Source organism: Callithrix jacchus, chromosome 10 (assembly GCF_049354715.1).
Source record: "Callithrix jacchus isolate 240 chromosome 10, calJac240_pri, whole genome shotgun sequence".
NCBI lineage: Eukaryota > Metazoa > Chordata > Mammalia > Primates > Cebidae > Callithrix > Callithrix jacchus.
The window spans coordinates 72,793,321-72,812,892 of record NC_133511.1 but is presented as its reverse complement, the minus strand read 5'-3'; the positions used below and the strand labels follow the sequence as shown (position 1 = coordinate 72,812,892).

The following is a 19,572-nucleotide window of genomic DNA, read 5'->3' as shown; positions in this document are numbered from 1 at the left end:
CTTCATCCCAAGGATGCAAGGCTGGCTCAACATACGCAAGTCTATAAATGTAATTCACCACATGAACAGAACCAAAGACAAAAACCACGTGATTATCTCAATAGATGCAGAGAAGGCCTTCAACAAAATTCAACAGCCCTTTATGCTAAAAACTCTCAATAAACTAGGTATAGATGGAATGTATCTCAAAATAATAAAAGCTATTTATGACAAACCCACAGCCAATATCGCACTGAATGGGCAAAAACTGGAAGCAATCCCTTTGAAATCTGGCACTAGACAAGGATGCCCTCTCTCACCACTCCTATTCAATATAGTATTGGTAGTTCTAGGCAGAGCAATCAGGCGAGAAAAAGAAATAAAGGGTATTCAAATAGGAAAGGAGGAGGCCAAATTGTCTATTTGCAGACAACATGATTGTATATTTAGAAGACCCCATCATCTCAGCCCAAAATCTCCTGAAACTCATAAGTAACTTGAGCAAACTCTCAGGATACAAAATCAATGTGCAGAAATCACAAGCATTCCTATACATCAATAAAAGACTTAAAGAGAGGCAAATCGAGAATAAACTGCCATTCACAATTGCTACAAAGAGAATAAAATACCTAGGAATACACCTAACAATGAGTGTAGAGGACCTCTTTGAGAAGAACTACAAACCACTGCTCAAGGAAATAAGAGGACACAAACAGATGGAGAAACATTCCATGCTCATGGTTATGAAGAATCAGTATTGAGAAACTGGCCATACTGGTCATACTGCCCAAAGTAATTTATAGATTCAATGCTATACTCATCAAGCTACCAATGACCTCCTTCAAAGAACTGGAAAAAACCACCTTAAACTTCATATGGAACCAAAAGAGAGCCTGCATAGTCAAGTCCATTCTAAGCAAAAAGAACAAAGCTGGAGGCATCACACTGACTGACTTCAAACTAAACTACAAGGCTACAGTAATCAAAACAGCATGATGCTGGTACCAAAACAGAGATATAGACCAATGGAACAGAACAGAGGCCTCAGAGGCAATGCCACACATCTACAACCATCTGATCTTTCACAAACCTGACAAAAACAAGCAATGGGAAAGGAGTCCCTGTTTAATAAATGGTGTTGGGAAAACTGGCTAGCCATGTGCAGAAAGCAGAAACTGGACCCCTTCCTGATACTTTACACTAAAATTAACTCCAGATGGATTAAAGACTTAAACATAAGCCCTAACACCATAAAAACCCTGGAAGAAAACCTAGGCAAAACCATTCAGGACATAGGCATAGGCAAGGACTTCATGACTAAAACACGAAAAGCAATGGCAACAAAAGCCAAAATAAACAAATGGGATCTAGTTAAACTCCAGAGCTTCTGTACAGCAAAAGAAACAATCATTAGAGTGAACTGGCAACCAACAGAATGGGAAAAAATTTTTGACATCTACCCATCTGACAAAGGGCTAATATCCAGAATCTACAAAGAACTAAAACAGATTTACAAGAAAAAAACAAACAAACCTATTCAAAAGTGAGCAAAGGATATGAACAGACACTTAGCAAAAGAAGACATATATGAGGCCAACAAACATATGAAAAAAATGCTCATCATCACTGGTCATTAGAGAAATGCAAAACAAAACTATATTGAGATATCATCTCATGCCAGTTAGAATGGTGATCATTAAAAAAATCTGGAGGCAACAGATGCTGGAGAGGATGTGCAGAAATAGGAACACTTTTACACTGTTGGTGGGAGTGTAAATTAGTTCAACCATTGTGGAAGACAGTGTGGTGATTCCTCAAGGATCTAGAAATAGAAATTTCATTTGACCCAGCAATCCCACTACTGGGTATATACCCAAAGTAGTATAAATCATTCTATAGTAAGGACACGTGCACACGTATATTCATTGCATCACTGTTTAAAATAGCAAAGACTTGGAACCAACCCAAATGACCATCAATGATAGACTGGGCAGGGAAAATGTGGCACATATACACCATGGAATACCATGCAGCCATAAAAAACGATGAGTCCGTGTCCTTTGTAGGGACACGGATGAACCTGGAAACCATCATTCTCAGCAAACTTACAGAAAAACAGAAAATCAAATACCGCATGTTGTCACTCATAGGCGGGTGTTGAACAATGAGAACACATGGACACAGGAAAGGGAGCATCACACACTGGTGTCTGTGGCGGGGATCTAGGGGAGGGACAGTGGGGGGTGGGGAGTTGGAAAGGGATAACATGGGGAGAAATGCCAGATATAGGTGATGGGGAGGAAGGCAGCAAACCACATTGCCATGTATGTACCTATGCAACAATCTTGCATGTTCTTTACATATACTCCAAAACCTAAGATGTAATAAAATATATTTTTTAAACAAGAAAACTAAACACCACATGTTCTCACTCATAAAGGGGAGCTGAATAATCAGAACACATGGACACAGGGAGGAGAACATCACACACTGGGGCCTGTCAGGGGATGGGGTCTAGGGGAGGGATAGTATTAGGAGAAATACCTAATGTAGATGATGGGTTGATGGGTGTAGCAAACCACCATGGCATGTGTATACTTATGTAACAAACCTGCACATTCTGCACATGTATCCCAGAACTTAAAGTATAATTTTTTTAAAAAGAGGAAAAGAATACTCCTAGCAAACTAGGTGTAGAAGGCAATTTCCTTAAATTGATAAATTGGTGGACAACTGAAATTATGAATTGTGCTTTAAACATTGGGAACAACATATGAAAGTTCATTATCCCCAACATATTAATGGTGTATCACATATATTAACAGTTACTAAGGCATGTTAAAAAGAAAAAGAAATGTAAGATCAGAAAAGGAAAAACTACTACATTGTATTAGGTCCAAATGTGATTGCATACTCAGAAAATACAAAAGTATCTACAAATTAGCAACTAGAATAAGCAAGAGAATGTGGCAGGCTATTGGATAGGAAACCAACTTTTTAAAAACCCCTGTGTTCCTGTGTATAAGCACAGTGAAAAAATAACTAAAACAATCATTTACAACAGCATGAAATATAGCAAGCTCTTTGGAATAGTTAACCAGTAACAAAATACAAGACCACTCAAGAAGAAATTACTAAGCATTATTGATAGAACTAAATAAATGAGATATGTCTTTTTGTGTATCGGGAGACTCACTGATAGATATAATGCAATTCAATACAAGACGCCAACATATAGGTAGGTTGAGCGCAGTACATGTGCACATAACTTGCTAAGTTTATATTTCCAATTTATTTGGAAGTGTAAAGTGGAAGAAGAGCCAAAATTCTCTTTAAGAAGATGAGAAGACTTGCTGTTGTGGGTATCAGGGTTTATTATAGAGCTATATTAATTAAGACAATGCATTGTGGGAACTGGGAATTACAAACAGGTCAATAGAAAAGAATAGAGAACCCAGGAACAGATCCATGCACCAATGAATATTTGGTTTATAACAAAGATGTCCCTGCCAAGCAGAGGAGAGAAAAATTTCAATATCTTTTGCCGGAAAAAAATGAGTATACAGGAAAATTATAAAATTGAATTTATCTTCACACATATTTTTAAAAGGTATATTAGAGACTCCAAAGTTTCATAATTTTTCTTTGATATTTAAGAGATAATATAGAATTGGAATATAATACATGGGATATAATGGGTTTCTGTAAATATTGTGAAGACGTTTTTCTCTCTCTCCCATCTATATGGTTTCTCCAGACCAAAGGTCTGCATGCAAATAAAGGATAATTGGAGAACAGGTGAAGTTCTAGCCACTGGGATGGGACAAACTGATTTCATCATCGTAGGGGGAGAGCAGCAACAATATTTGGAAAGACCTTAGAACCTGGAGGTGTGGAGACTGCGGAGAATAATTAATGCTCTTTTTTTTTTCTCCTAGATGCAGCATTGCAGGCTGGCAAAATAATTATGTAATCTGTGGAGTCTAAGCAGCAACTGCAGCTGACAGACCAACCCATTGCCTGGTTTATCATGCCTATCTGTATACTATACAGACAGAAAATCTTGTGTAGACATAGCAGGTCCTGACCTACTTTGCTGTGCCTGATGACATCAATAGCAGCCTCCTAATGTGGAGCCTTATCATATGTATACAAACACAATCACTAGCACAACCTTGTTTCAATCTGATACAAATCTGCAAGCTTCTCTTGATGCCAGAACAGTCTTGGGATATACCATGCATGGAAATGAGGCAGCTACAACTACCAGTGAGACTGCTCAGCTGGCTTAACCAAACTAGTGCAATAGCTACCCAAATAAAATATAATAGCAAATCCAAAATTAGAGTGACCTGTGCTCCTTTCAGTTACATGCTTGCCTGTGGGGAAGAGTGGACTGCTAACTATCTCTTTACTGTGGAAGACTGTTACTTTTGGGCCATCTTTTGCCCTTTATTTATTGCCAGAGATGCCAAAGAATGGCAGGTCATTTGAGACTCCCTTTTATGGGTTCTAATGTATAAAAGACCTATTAGTCCTTCTTGGGACTTAGTCAGTTGACTGAGTCAGAACCCTGTGGGAACGTTTGAAATTAATACTACAAGTTGGCCTCATCCTGTACCTGGAGTCTTGTTATTAGTAGCTTTGATTAAAAATGAGATTAATTGAACAGATTTGGTCCCAGTCTCTGTGAATCAGAGTGGCCAATGGAGCAGCATATTCATGTGAAAATTCACCAGAAGCCAAGACTTCACTGTATAGAAACAAGGGGTAGATATTCTTCCATAGGTCTTTCTTTCCCTACATGTTTGCAAACAAAAATGCAAGGCCCTGACAACTCTTTACCTGAGCCATTTTCCAGGGTTGTGTTTGTAATGAGCAACCTTGAGGGACAAAGAACAGGCTTATTACTGCTTGTTGTAAAATCCCGGTTCTCTCAATCTCAGTATTGCATGTTCAGGCATCTGTCTGGGCCCTCTTCATCAGCCCTGTGAGACTAGTGGACAAAAGGAACTGATACAAACATGCTAATGCTCATGTTTTGCTCTGTTGCAAGTAATAAAGTCCTTTGTCTCTGATAAGAGTCTTGTGGGTTTTGTTTTGGGTCAGCATCATGAAACAGTAGCAAGTAGATTTATTAGGTTATAAGTAGGATAAAATTAAATTACAGACCTCACAGTTTTAGCATCATCATTGTTATTATAAAAATATACAGTCAGTGGAAATATAAAAGGTGCGTTTTCTTGGAAGAGTCAGGGGAGATTTCTCTGGAAGACTTAAATTTCTAAAGGCTGAGACATATCATTATGTCTGAGCTTCCCACATATTGAGCACAATTTTTGACCCTGACATCAAGAATTCATGTTGAGTAAGTGAAAATATACTAGCCAATATCAGTTCAAAATTAAATAAAATCTAAATACAGAACTGAACATAAGAAATGTCCACAACACAGAATGTGATTTTATTAGCTTACAAGTTCCTTAAGAAAATAGTATTTTACAGATAGAAGATAATTAGTAAAATCTTAAATTTAATTAAAAAATCAATTCAAAGACAAATAGAATATCTTAAGGATGACAGAACATGGAAGACCCAAACTAGGTACCTGTCCAAGGTACTAAAGTATCTGTCCAAGGTACTAAAGAGGACAGAAAGAAACAGGAAATATGGCTTCTACACTAAAGAACATACAGTACATTGGCCCATTTATTTGAAATTTAGATTCTTATTTCTGAGAGTAACTTACCTTCTATCCCCATTTATTTTTCTCCCTCTTTCCATACACTAGATATCTTCTAGCTATACCAGCTACCAAATAGGCATCATTTTCCTAATGGAAAACTGAACTCACCCAAGCCTCTGAATGTTACAGTTTGGATGTTGCAAAGCGTCACACAGAATTTTCACTCCATCATCCTGCAAATTGTTGTTCCCAAGGTCCAGACTCCTCAGGTTTGGGTTGTTCAGAATAACAGAAGCCAGATCCAGACAACATGCATTAGTGAGAACACAGCCCATTAATCTATAAGAAATACAATAGGAAAAGTGAATCCTTCCATTGTGAAGAGATGTTCCCAGGAAATATACCCAGGTATTTGAAGGTCTTTTCTGTCTCTTTTCTATCTGCAATCCAGGACATACATGAAAGGTTCTAATTTATCAGTAAAAGAGAGGATTTCTTAATGAGCAGATGAAACCAGCAGGTAAAATTGTCTTCTTCCACAAACAACTTATCTACTTCTACAAAGACCTTCAAAAGTCTAGGATATAAGTATTTATTTTTACCAATACTTTAAAAAAACAAATATAAGCTTTCCCAAGAAACCCATGGATCTCTGTGCTTTCAGTTTTTAATATATCTTTAAGTGAAAAAAGTTTCCAGGAATCTATCTCAAAGTATTATCTCCAAAGAAGAAAGCTACATATAAAAAAGATATTTATTCCAGGTCCTTTGCATGGCATTCAAGAGCACTTCCAATCTGGCCGCAAGCTTTCTCTTTCCATATTTTACCCCTATGTTATTCTCTAACCATACACATGCATCTTCTCCAACTATACCATATTTGTTGTTGTTTTTCTTCTACTTTCTCTCTCCTTTTCTTCTGTTTAGCATATCCCCACATAAAAGAATCTTCATCATTTCTCAAGCCTAAAGTAACTCTGTCTCTACTGTGAAGTCCCAACCTTAATCCCTGAGACTTTTGCCATATCCTTACAACAGCATATGGAATATATTATCATTGGCTTTATATTTATTTTCCTGTTATCAGCATTTTATGTTACTTGAGAACAAATGCATCACCTTAGTGACTTTTAATTCCCTTGGCATCTAGCTCATATTGGTTATAAACATTGCTTAAGAAACTTGACATGGTATGCATAGAGGATTTGAAGGTAACTAAGTACAGCTTTGTTTATAGCAATGGTAAGGAGAGAAAATGGGCTAGCAGAGGCCCTGAGTATATAGGTCACTTAGAAATTATATCTCTTTAGTTAAATGAAGTCATTGGATTTAGCAAAGTTTTCCATTAAGTAAAACTTTGTCTTCCAGTTGAATAATGATCAATGTAATTCCAGAGAATCACATAGTAACCCATATCATCTATATTTTCCTAAAGTAAATAAAGGTATTTATTGGAGTGTAATTACCTTAATGTTTATAGGTGTCACATTAAACTATTAAACTGATTTGAAAGTTTAGTTATTATGAGTCAGTCTGGTCAAGACAAATACTTCTGGGTCTACCAAAGAGCTCGACGTTATAGATCTAAAAAACTATTCTGAGGGTAGACCCTTAATGACTCACGAAAGTTACTGGTCACATGGGAGGCCCTGGTAGGAAAATGAGCTGAGATTTCTAAGTGATATCTCTGTCTTGATTCACTCCAGCCAAAATATTTATGCAATGAAATGCTAAATACCATACAGTCATTAAAATAATCAAGAAGATAATTCAAAATAAGTATTGTATTTCTTTCTTTATTCTCAGCATGCACACCTTGATAAATGTATTTCTGAAATACCATCTAGAGAAAAGGAAACCCCAAAGTCATGTCCATATAGCAATCACAATTATGTATACACATACAATGCATATGTATGTATACCTGCTCACAGACTGAGAGAACATAATATTAATAAAAATGGTTGGAGTTTAAAAATGTGCAGGATATTGTTAAAAATCCCCTTCTCATTCTTTCAAAGTTGACTTAATTACAAACTTGAGTTTAAATATATATCTAAAAGAAAAACTAGTGGAGCACAATTTCAGCTTCATGGAAAGAGGTAGAGGACACACAGTAGATTCACTAGGGCACAACCAAGGAAAGAATAAAATGGCTACTGTTCAGATTGATGCCTGTGATCCTCCTTACCCGAGGAAAGTTGATTAGAATTACTATGGTAATTATTTTTAAAAATCTGATGAGCAGACTTCCTCAGCTTGTCTCAGGCAGAATGAGAGAAAATAAGCTGTATATTCTTTTCTCTGATAGTTCTCAGTTCTCAGTCTTTCTTTATTTCCCCAGACACTCTGTTGTTGAAACTACACAAAAGTAAAGTAACAGAAAACCTACTCCAAATCCTGAAGATTGCAGCTTGGATGCCGAAAGACATCACACAGAAGCTTCACTCCATTGTCTTGTAGAGAGTTTGATCCTAGATCCAGATGCGTCAGGCTCTTGTTGTGTAGAAGAGAAGCTGACAGATGCTCAGAGCTAAGTGAAGTGAAATGACAACACCTCAGCCTACAGGATGGACAACATGAGGAGAGATGGAATCATTGCTGTACTGTCCAGAGATTTCTCTCTTCGAAAAGATTTCATGATTTGATCCCTATCTATTTGCCAACATTTCATCTCAAAGGAAACACCCTAACTGCCAGCCTATCTCATTTGAGAAATAGATTTACATCAAATTGGGCTACAAACTAGATTCATATTCTTCAGCATTTTTCTTAGGATACATCAAATGCTAACCTTGTTACGTTACGTATATATATGTATAGTACCCTGTTGCAGAACTAGCTCCATGGAACAGAGAAACAGATCAAGTAGAATAGGGGAAATCACAATAAAGTAAGTACTCTTTGTATGTAATAGAAGTGTCATTTTCAATCTGTAAGGAAAATACATATTATATCATTACTGCTTTTTGTACAACAGATCTGATATGGGGGAGAAATAAGTTTAAGCCTTATAACAAAATAAATTTGGAATAATTTAACATGTAAATGTTAAAATTAAACTATAAAGAGTATGAGATGACATAAGCATAATTTTTTAAAGAAAGATACTTCCAATTATGACAAAACTTCTTGAAGTCATGAGGCAGAATTTGACATCACAAAAAATTTTAAACTTATCTGTTCTAAAAATGACCATAAAGTTAGAAATAAAGCAACATTCTAAGAAAATTATTTATAATATATATAATGTATATGTGGCATGAATAACTATAATATATAAATATATAATAGACAACATCAGAAGATAACAGCCTATGAAGAGGAAATTCCTGAATATAAAAGGCCAAAAACACTTGAAAAAATGCTCAACATTTAAATTACTTTTAAAAGTTACTTTTCCAACTATCTAATTATCATTGGTCAAAAAGATTGCAGATGTCCAATGAAGGTGTTAAAGTGTAGGCCCCTAGACTGCTGCTGGGGATATGAACAATCTATCTGGGAGGCAATTTCACTATATTTTACCAAGTTAAAACTTTGGCTTATTAATTCCATGTTTATAAAATTACCTAACAAAACAGAACAGAATAATCATAATGTGATTCAGACATACAACAAAGTGCTGTATTTCTGTTCTGAGCTCAGATTATAGAGTAGGATAGGGGGTAGCATTTAATTCTGATTTCTTCATTTTCTTGTGAGACATTAAGCATTATCTTTCCAAGGCTTACGTTCATCACCTGTAGAGTGAGGCATCTCAAAATCAAGTGGCCAATTTGACACCATCAGATACTATTGTGCAAATTAAACATACTCAACACAAGATCCAGAGTAGAGTTAGGACACAATAAATGGCAATTATTAATATCATCATCACCTTCTTTTTCATTAAGGATAACAGGAAAAAAGCAAGGGACAGAATGTGTTAATAACATTTTACTATTTTAAACTTATTTCTAAATACATAATATATTGAAAGGATAAAAACTTGAAAACTTACACAAGGCTCTGTAGAATACATTGTGGATGTTGCAAGGCATTACTTAAAAGTTTTACTCCACCATCTCCCAAGACATTGTCTGCCAAGCACAAATGTGTCAGTCTTTTATTGCTGATGAGAGCCAAAGAAAGATCCTCACAGCCAGCCTCTGTGAGACCACAGCTTTCTAAGCTGAAGGAGAAACACAGATGGGAAAGGATCTGTCAATTCCTGAAGCTTATGCTTCTCTTCTCCTTTACAGGGAAATCAGTGGGACTTACAACCCCCATACATCAACTATAGAAGAGACCTCAACAAACCTATTTAAATTATGAATTCCATGCAGCTGTGTCCAGGATATGATGAAACAAAACATGGAAGGCAAGAAAGAAAGCTTTAAAGAGAATGAAAATAAAAAGGTCAATCAGAAAAAAAAGGTAGGCCTAAAAGTGAAATAAGAGAGGGAAGCAGAGGAAGAGAAAGTAGATGCATGTAGAGCTTATTCAGGATTGACAATCAAGCCAGTTAGCGTCAAGACCCAACCAGTTTCCCCATCAGATCGTAATTAAGCTACACAGAATCAAGCAAAATGACTCCACAGAAAACAAAACAGAAACACTCACGACAGTCTCTCTAGATAACATGCTGGATGTCTTAAGGCCTCACACAAAAGCTGCACTCCATCATCCAACAGATTATTGGTTGAAAGATTCAGAAATATCAGGCTCTGGCTTCTGATGAGAGCATTAGATATATTTAGACAACAAAATACAGTTAGATTGCAGGATTCCAACCTGGAAAACAACACAGAAAAACAGAAATTACCACTCCTTAGAGAAAAATTACAACCAACACCCACCGAGCCTGAAGGTAGGAAGTTTCCCAATCTTTGTGATCTTGCCTGAAAATCCAACTTCTCTACACAGAAAAAAAAGCTATTTAATTAAAGCATAAGGCTCTGACAGAGTCAAGAAAGGAAGGGAGGGAGCTTGTTTATCACATTCCCACTCCCTTAATTCATAAATATATGAAAATATATTTGAGAGGATTCAAAAGTATCTTTAAATGACAATATTTTTTAGTCTGGGAAGAATTTCCTCTAACTACAACTTGGAAGACAATGGCTCAAAGGATGACTGTATCCTTCTACACTCCAACTTCTGAAACAGAACAGAAATGGACAGGGAATTGGGAGCAAAGTGTGTCTCCCATAGCTCATTTATTCATGAGCCCATGTTTTCTGAGGAATCCAGTTCTTAAGAGTGAAAAACAAGAAGCAAATCCTACATAAAACAAAATTGTTTTTAAAGATAAAGTAAAAGAGGAAGAGAAACAGGAAAAGTCCATGTAGAGAGACTCATATTTAGAGACAACTTGTGCCTTGTACATGGTCGGGAGTGAATACTAACTCTTTTGCAGTAAGAGTCAGGCAGCAGCAGCAGCATTTCTGGTATTTGGAATTTATCTGGGTATTCCTTTTAATCAAGACTTACCAATTTGAGCCACTCAAGAATTGTTTCTTTTCATCAAAATCAGGGTATATAGAGGAAGGAACAAGAGAGCTTCCTCTTCAGTCCAGAATTAGATCTTAATAGATGACCTAGAACATGGGCTAAGGCTGAAAAAGCTCAGCTTGCCTAAAATCGCAATTACTTTTGCACCAATACATAACAAATAATCGCCTTAAGTTAAAAACAGGCAATATTACTTGGAAGTTTCTGGACACAAATATACACAGAACAAAATGAAAAATATATATATCCCATTTATGGAGGAAAAATGGTACTGAAAACATTTAAAAATGTTTCTAACTATAAATATTAAATGCTTGGTAGTCCATTTTCTGTCATCCTTTCCATATTGAGTTTCTCGAGATTTTGTCTTTTTGTATTAGTGCTAATATAATTTCAGCTATGGGACTGCCTAACTCTTTATGTGTGAAATCTCAGCCTCATAAAAATAAAATGTTTCCCCTTTCCCTTGCAGCTGCAAAGAAAAGCAGAGAGTATTACAAATCAGAAAATTTTTTATAAGAATGATTTTGTCTCATTATAATAAGGAAATCTTATAAGATACCTGGACTTTAGAAATTATTGCTATGCCTTGTGAAAACAACCCTTACCTACTATTAAGTCTGTAATTTTTATCAATTGTCTTACTTTGTGTCACTCTTGTAGTAGCCACATTGATATTTCTGAATTCCTAAATTTTACAAATATTGTAAAGATTTTTTTCAAATGAGAAAAAAATACACTCTCCTCTCACATGTATAAAGTAATAAAAAATATAACTCTTTTCTAGTTTTCTAGAGTTTGGAGGTTTTTTCTCACCTGTATTAATTATAATATCAATCACCAGTGATTCAATAAAAGGGAACTAACCCCTAAATATAAGCCAGCAAAACGAGACAGATTAGCTTATCATTTATATTTAGCTCCTTCTTAGGAGCCTGCACAGCTTCCTCATAATAGTGCCACCAAAACAACACCCTTGGATAAAAATTCCCAAGGCCTGAACCCCCTTAAAAGTAAGCAAATTATAAATGGTTTTGTTGTCCTTATTGCTTGCTGTCTGTATCTCTTATCAGCTGCTATTAAGTAAAGGTCCATAAGGTGGTAAAAATGCTGTTGACTTAGAGAACCTGAGTTCCATCTATCTAGAATAAGCTCTTGGTTTGAAGTTAGTCAGGGTAGGATTTTAACTGATGCAAGATGCTGGAGCTTTCTTTATGAGTTGAGCCCTGTTGGAGTAAGTTCTCCTGTCCTGCTAACAAACTAGGATCAGAAAACTGCTATCACCTGAAAAAGTGGCTATTCCTCCGTAAAGAGTAACTGCTACTCCTGAAGATGAGCTCCCAGGGACTCAGAGAAGCTGTGTGAATATATTTTTCCCTTCTGAAAATGTCTGCTGTGTAATTTCCAGGTTGCTCAAGAACTTCATATTTATTTTTGCTTTTTGAGTATAATATTCTTTTTCTAATATGAATAGAAATTGAGAGACAGGAGAGTTGTTGCTGAAGCTATGTGGCTGCAGGAGCTGTTTGTTTCTAAGGATCAATATAAATGTACTGCAGGTGGCAGAAGAATAATATTTCCAAGAGAAGGAGCATTTCCATTAACAGGATAGGCTTCATGGGCCTATTCTAAATCAAGGTGAATCATTAGATAAATTAATTGGCTGTGTAATTTGAGATTTTGATTTTACCACAATGAGAAATAAAAGTACCACATGCAGAGATAAAGCTATACATCTACAGTGGACTCATTTTTGACAAAGATGCCAAGAGCATACATGGTGGAAAAGACAGTCTCTTCAATAAATGGTGCTGGGAAAACTGGATATTCACATGTAAAAGAAGGAAACTAGACTACTATCTCTCAACGTATATAAAAAAAAATCTAAACAGATTAAAAACTTCAATCTAAGATTTCAAACTATTAAACTATAAATATAAAACATTGGGGAAACTCTCCAGGACATTGGACTGGGCAAAAAGATTGCTTGAGTCATACACTACAAGCATAGGCAACCAAAGCAGAAAGGGACAAATGGGATCATATCAAGTTAAAAGCTTCTCTACAGCCAAAGAAACAACCAACAAAGTGAACAGAGAAGTAACAAAATGGAAGAAAATGTTTGCAGACTACACACTTGACAAGGGATTAATAACAGAAATATATAAGGAGCTCAAACAACACTACAGGAAAAAATCTAATAATCTAATTAAAAATGGGCAAAATATCTGAATAGACATTTTTCAAAAGAAGACATACAAATAGCATATGCAAAGGTGCTCAACACCATTGATCATCATAGAAATGCAAAACTACCGTGAGAGATTACCTCACTCCAGTTAAAATGACTTATGCAAAAGTCAGTTAATAACAAATACTTGTGAGAATGTGGAGAAAAGGGAACCCTTGTACCCTGTTAGTAGCAGTGCAAATTAATACAACTATTATGGAGAACACTCTGGAGTTTCCTCAAAAAACGAAAACTAGAGCTACTATACAATTCAGCAATTCCAATGTGGAGTATATACCCAAAAGAAAGAAAATTAATATATTGAGGTATCTCCACTCCCATGTTTTCTGCAGCACAACTCACAATAGCCAAGATTTGGAAGCAATCTTAAATGTCCATCAAAATGTGAATGGATAAAGAAAATGTGCTACACACACACACACACACACACACACACACACACACACACACAAAATGGAGTACTATTCAGCCATAAAAAAGAATGAGATCCTGTCATTTGCAACAACAACATGGATACAACTGGAGATCATTATATTAAGTGACAAGCCAGGCACAGAAAGACAAACTTTCCATGTTCTCACTTATTTGTGGGAGTAAAAAATTAAAATAATTGAACTCATGCAGATAAAGAGTAGAATGATGGTTATGAGAGGCTGGGAAGGGTAGTAAGGAAAAGAGGAAAAGAGAGGGATGGTACAAAAAGTAGTTAGAAATAATAAGTAAGTCTGAGTATTTGACAGCACAACAGGGTGACTATAGTAAAAAATAATTGTACATTTAAAAATAACTAAAAGAGTATTCTTAGGGTGTTTATAACAGAAAGGATAAAAGTTTAAGGTGATAGATAGCCCATTTACCCTTATGTGATTATTATGCATTGCATGTCTGTATCAAAATACTGCATGTAATCCATAAATATACACACCTACTATGTACCTACAAAAATTGAAAATAAAAAATTGAAAGTAAAAAAATACAAAATCCTCTTGGAAAAATATACAAATAATAGCTTTTTCAATCACAAGGTTCTGGTTTTTTTTGTTTGTTTGTTTGTTTGTTTGAGACGGAGTTTCGCTGTTGTTACCCAGACTGGAGTGCAATGGTACAATCTCGGCTCACCGCACCCTCCGCCTCCTGGGTTCAAGCAATTCTCCTGCCTCAGCCTCCCAAGTAGCTGGGACTACGGGCACGTGCCACCATGCCCAGCTAATTTTTTTGTATTTTTAGTAGAGACAGGGTTTCACCTTGTTGACCAGGATGGTCTCGATCTCTTGACCTTGTGATCCACCCGCCTCGGCCTCCCAAAGTGCTGGGATTATAGGCATGAGCCACCGTGCGCAGCCGGGGTTCTGTATTTCTTTAATGAGAAGTGTAAATTAAAGAATTTCCTAAGTATCCTACAATTCTCTTGTAGACATATAATTGTTATATTAACATGTTAAAGTATATAAATACATGTAATTAAAATGAGTTAAGTAAATGGCCAGCATTTTTATAAACTGGAAGCTTGTAAATCTGGGTATCAGCCAAGACTGTAAATATTTTATACTATCTGGGTCAAGTTTTGAGGTATCATACTGTTTGGCTAGATTGTTAGTTAACAACAGTGGTTATATTGTTCCTAATAGTAACTTAAATATAGTTTCCAATCTTACTGATTTTGAAATGTTGAAGTAATACAATATTTTAAAAATTAGTTCTTAATTTGTTTATCTAAATGTTTCTAGAGAGGTTTAGTTTCAAAGAGAGAAAATAAATCAGTTTTACCACACAATTTGTTATCCATTTGTTCTTCATACTATTCAAATAAAGACAGTAAAATCAATATATGGTTTTATATTCCATATTGAGATAAAAAACTTTTGGTCTCAATCATTAAAAAATATTTAACTTACACCTTATTTGGTATAATTATGATGCTATGTATACACATATATCATGGTTTATCAATGAATAAATGAAACACATTTAAATGGAGAAGAAGACTGGTAGTTTAGTCTCTGCTTGCTGGGCAGTCTGCCCAGGTGGCAGAACTTCTGGTTTTAAAGTGTGTATTCTCATTTCTCCAAACTCTGTTTATATTTATGATGACTCATTGGACACTTCATGATTATAAACAACTGTAGTGAGCCACAAAGCTTCCTCACTCCTGAAGAAGAAAAAATTTCTATTGGTCTGTATGCTATCTACCTGTTAAGCAATATTTTACTCTAGTTGATAATGAGACACAGCTGTGGATATTTGCCATTCTCAGGCAAGTTCCTCTTAGCCAACTTTTGTTGTTGTTTTGACTTTTTTAAAACACCGAGTCTTGCTCCGTTGGCCAGGCTTGAGTGCAATGGTGCCATCTTGGCTCACTGCAACCTCTGCCTTCCGGGTTTCAAGCAATTCTCCCATCTCAGTCTCCTGAATAGTTGGGATTGCAGGCATACACCACCATGCGTGGCTAATTTTTGTATTTTTAATAGAGCTGGAGTTTTGCCATGTTGGTCTGGCTGGTCTCAAACTCCTGGCTTCAAGGTGCTCCAAAGTGGTCGGCCTCCAAAAGGGCTAGAATTGCAAGCATGAGCCACCACACCTGGCCTTATCTAATATTCCAAAATATTTGTCCTCTAATTCCATGCAGATATAGTGAGTGCTCTGCATTTATATACCATTTTGTTACCCTTCAGGTGGCTGTTTGGTGGAAGCAACAATCGTTCCTTCACCTTGCTTAAAAAGCCCCAATGGCAGAGCATACACAAACTAAGAAGAGATTCTGGGCATAATCAGAAATTACTGGACTATGCCAAGGTTTTTGTTTTTGCTCCCTTCTTGCTCAGCAAATTTTAAGAGCTCACTTTAAAGCATATTTTAAGAACTATTATAAGGTCTATGATATGGAAAAAATTATCAAGACAAGGAGAATAGATCTTTCTTCTCTTCTTGAGAGGAGCCTTTGGTAAATATTTTAGTAAAGTATTCTCAGGAAAATTAGTGATTATTTGTGTATCTTTTCAGTATGTTCATGTACAAGGGCTCACGTGAGCAATTTAAAATTTTAAAAGATATTTTATTTCTAAATTAACCAAGTTTTCACAATAACTGGGGATTATGTGTTGGAAGGCAGACTGGCAAAGTCCTACTGATGTATGTACGCTACTGATGTATCAATACTACCCACATCATCTAGAAACAGAGAGAGTATAACATCAAAACGCAATTCTAAAAACATGTGCCTGGTCTATACACAAACCAAATTAATGAGGATATTCATACTGCCCATGGCTCTTACGAGATATGAAGCAAACAGAAAACTTAACTGTCTCCCACATGAAATGTTAATAGGACCACTGATTACCCATCAGTGGCCACCCACACTGGGGGAACATGCAGTCCCACATAATGGAGTATTAGATTATTACAAATCTCTGATGACTTTTGCCAAAGCATTGTATTCACTGTTGCAAGGAGCCCTACCAGTTGACCCAGAAAGACGGTTTCCTATTTGAAAGCCTGGCAACTGTCTGTATCAAGGTTTACCAAAGGATGACATTACTCAAACCTCAAATGAAAGGACTCTTTATCAAGTCCTCCTGATCTGTCAAGCACCAAAGTCTTTTTATCTTGGATCCATAGCTCCACTGTAAGAAAACATCTTTCCTCTTTTCCTCAATTTAATAGCTTTTTGCTACTAATATATTTTATTTTTAGACATAGGAACCAGTGACATACTTCTCACCTGAGTTTCAGACCAGAGATTTCTGTAATGTAGATTACAGAAAATTCCTCATAATATCTTTAAACTACTTCTTAGTGGGTAAAACCTTTACTCTGACCTGGCCTGCTCACAGCTGAACTCAACCTGTTTGAAAATTATTCAACAACTTTCCAGACATGCTATCAGTGAATTCCATCTTATGCTGATAAGAATTTTTAAAATGTCAAAGAAAGTCTTATTCCAGATTTCACTTATTTTTCCCATGTCTGGATTATAAGTTGCTTCCTACAAATACAAATCTACTTTGGCCCTCCATGCATCAAGCTTCAGTCCTGGCCACCCTGCACTGAGTCCAAGGCTTATAAAAACTTCTAATGTAAAACTTAATGTAACTATTTGTTTCGCTTGGTTTTGTCAGAAACGTATTTCACCGCCTTTCATTGGGAAATAAGATCTTTCTTAAAACCTGTCACACAACATGGAGAACACTATGATTGTGAATCTTCTCACTTTCATAGACATAAAATCAGCCAAAGAAGAGTCACCACTAAGTAGTGTGTGGTAGCCAGCAAGCACCTTGAAAGGTGGCCATTTCCATGTGGTTCCTTCTCAGCTTTCTGGGCTGGTCACTGAGTTGCAGTTCTAAATTAAGGGGGAGTCACCATCAAAAATCAAATAAAATTGAGTCTGTCCCAGCACTGCCCCCAGTTAAAGAATATCCCCCAGTGCATTTTTTTTCTATGAGAGTTCAAAGATACAATAAATCTCTTCCAGCACTAAAATATTAGAAGTGCTAATTGTTTACAAATTCTGAATCTGCTTCTATTCTCTCCACCAGCAGATTTAGGAGATGGAGACACAGAGAACTATACAGTGAGAAATCTTCGTGGGGAGATGGGAGGAGTAAGAAGTCCTACAAGGATGAAATCAGCCTGATTCTGCTGATGCTTGTTACGCCGTATTATGAAAGCAGATTCAAGCCAGTCCTATAAATAGCAAATCTAGGCTGTAAGAGTGTACTTGGACAGACAAAGTCTTCAATTATAAAAACAAAATGAGACAAAACAACTGAAGGCTTACCTGAGAGTCTGTAGTTTACAATCTGGGTGTTTCAAGGCTTCACACAATGACTTTACTCCATTATCCCCTATATCACTCCCTTTTAGGTCAAGATGCATCAGATTCTGGTTATGAATCAAAGAAGTAGAAATATCCTGATAACCATCAGAGAAAGTGATAAATTTCAACCTTCAGAAGAAAAATATACAGGAGATATTAGAAAAATCATTTCTCCTTGGTTACAGGATCCCTTTCTTTACAATCTAATTCCTGAATATAGTAATATTTTTATCTTATTTTTATCTAAAAAAATTAGGTTATGACTTCAATTTCTATCTATGTCCTGATAATTGATACTCCCAAGTTATTTTGCCTTAAGGGAAAAGAAGGTGATAACATCATGAAAAGCAGAAGAGGAGCCTCTGAAACTTATAATCCCAGGAATGACTATCAAAAATTATCAGGACCATTCCAAGTACTACAGTAACATTAATTTACAAGAGCCAAATCTTTAAATAATAGAAGGTTAATTCACAGTTAGCATCCACTATTTGTTGCTCAGTGACTTTGTTAGGTATACAAAGGCAGTCCAAGCAAAATAATGAAGTTAAATTTGCCATTTTGTCTTATTTTCTACCTCCTCAGCCCAAAATCTTGCTTTGTAACACCACCTTTCCTCCCTTCTGCCCACCACCCACCCCAGGCAAGTACACACGGGAAAATAAAACTTTTACCCATTTACAGCACTAACCATCCTCATCTAGTACAAGTGCCCAAATGGCACCACCTCACTTATTAGGGAAAAAGGGCCACACTAAGTAAGATCACATTAAGGTGGCACAGACTGAAACCAGTCATCATGGTGCCATCTCACTGACGCAACCCTCCCATTCTAAGAAAGGAAGTTTTTTTAACCCAGAAGGCAATGACTATTGTGAAGATCCAGATTGGTGACATCCAGTAAAGGGACAATTTGGGGAAAATATTTAGGGATGAGTGGAAAGGACTTCCAGGATCCCCTTAATCATAACACATATCCCATTGCCTTACCACATCTATATGCGAGACAAGACCTACTCTAGATGCTTGAAATCTGAGGTCAGAACTCACTAAAAACACTGAGATTGGGAGGAAAATATTTGGTGAGAAGCCAGTCCCCACCCCCCACCCAAAAGAACATCTATTTCCAGTGCTAATGAAAACAAAGATCTATCATTTGTTCAGCATTCAGTTCATACTAAGCAACAAATGCACCTTGCACACAGTGACAGGCACAAAATGCACTTGTTAAAACTCAACAAACTGAACATTATTTGTGCATTTTATTAAATGTAAATTTTTCCTCAATAGAGAAAAATTTAACAAGATAGTAAGTTCCAGAATATGTCCTTGAAAGTGTGT

At 36.2% G+C, this 19,572-nt stretch overlaps 1 protein-coding gene across 1 annotated transcript in view; it reads right to left on the bottom strand.

Annotated features, from left to right (window-relative positions):
* Positions 1-19,572, bottom strand: part of NLRP14 (NLR family pyrin domain containing 14) — a 128,002-nt gene that overhangs the window by 10,394 nt on the left and 98,036 nt on the right. Inside the window, exons 6-10 of the mRNA XM_017977872.5 lie at positions 18,193-18,360; positions 10,271-10,441; positions 9,669-9,839; positions 8,058-8,228; positions 5,834-6,004 (exon numbers count right to left, since the gene is read on the bottom strand). Coding sequence (XP_017833361.2) covers positions 5,834-6,004; positions 8,058-8,228; positions 9,669-9,839; positions 10,271-10,441; positions 18,193-18,360 — 852 coding nt within the window. The remainder of the gene's footprint in view (positions 1-5,833; positions 6,005-8,057; positions 8,229-9,668; positions 9,840-10,270; positions 10,442-18,192; positions 18,361-19,572) is intronic.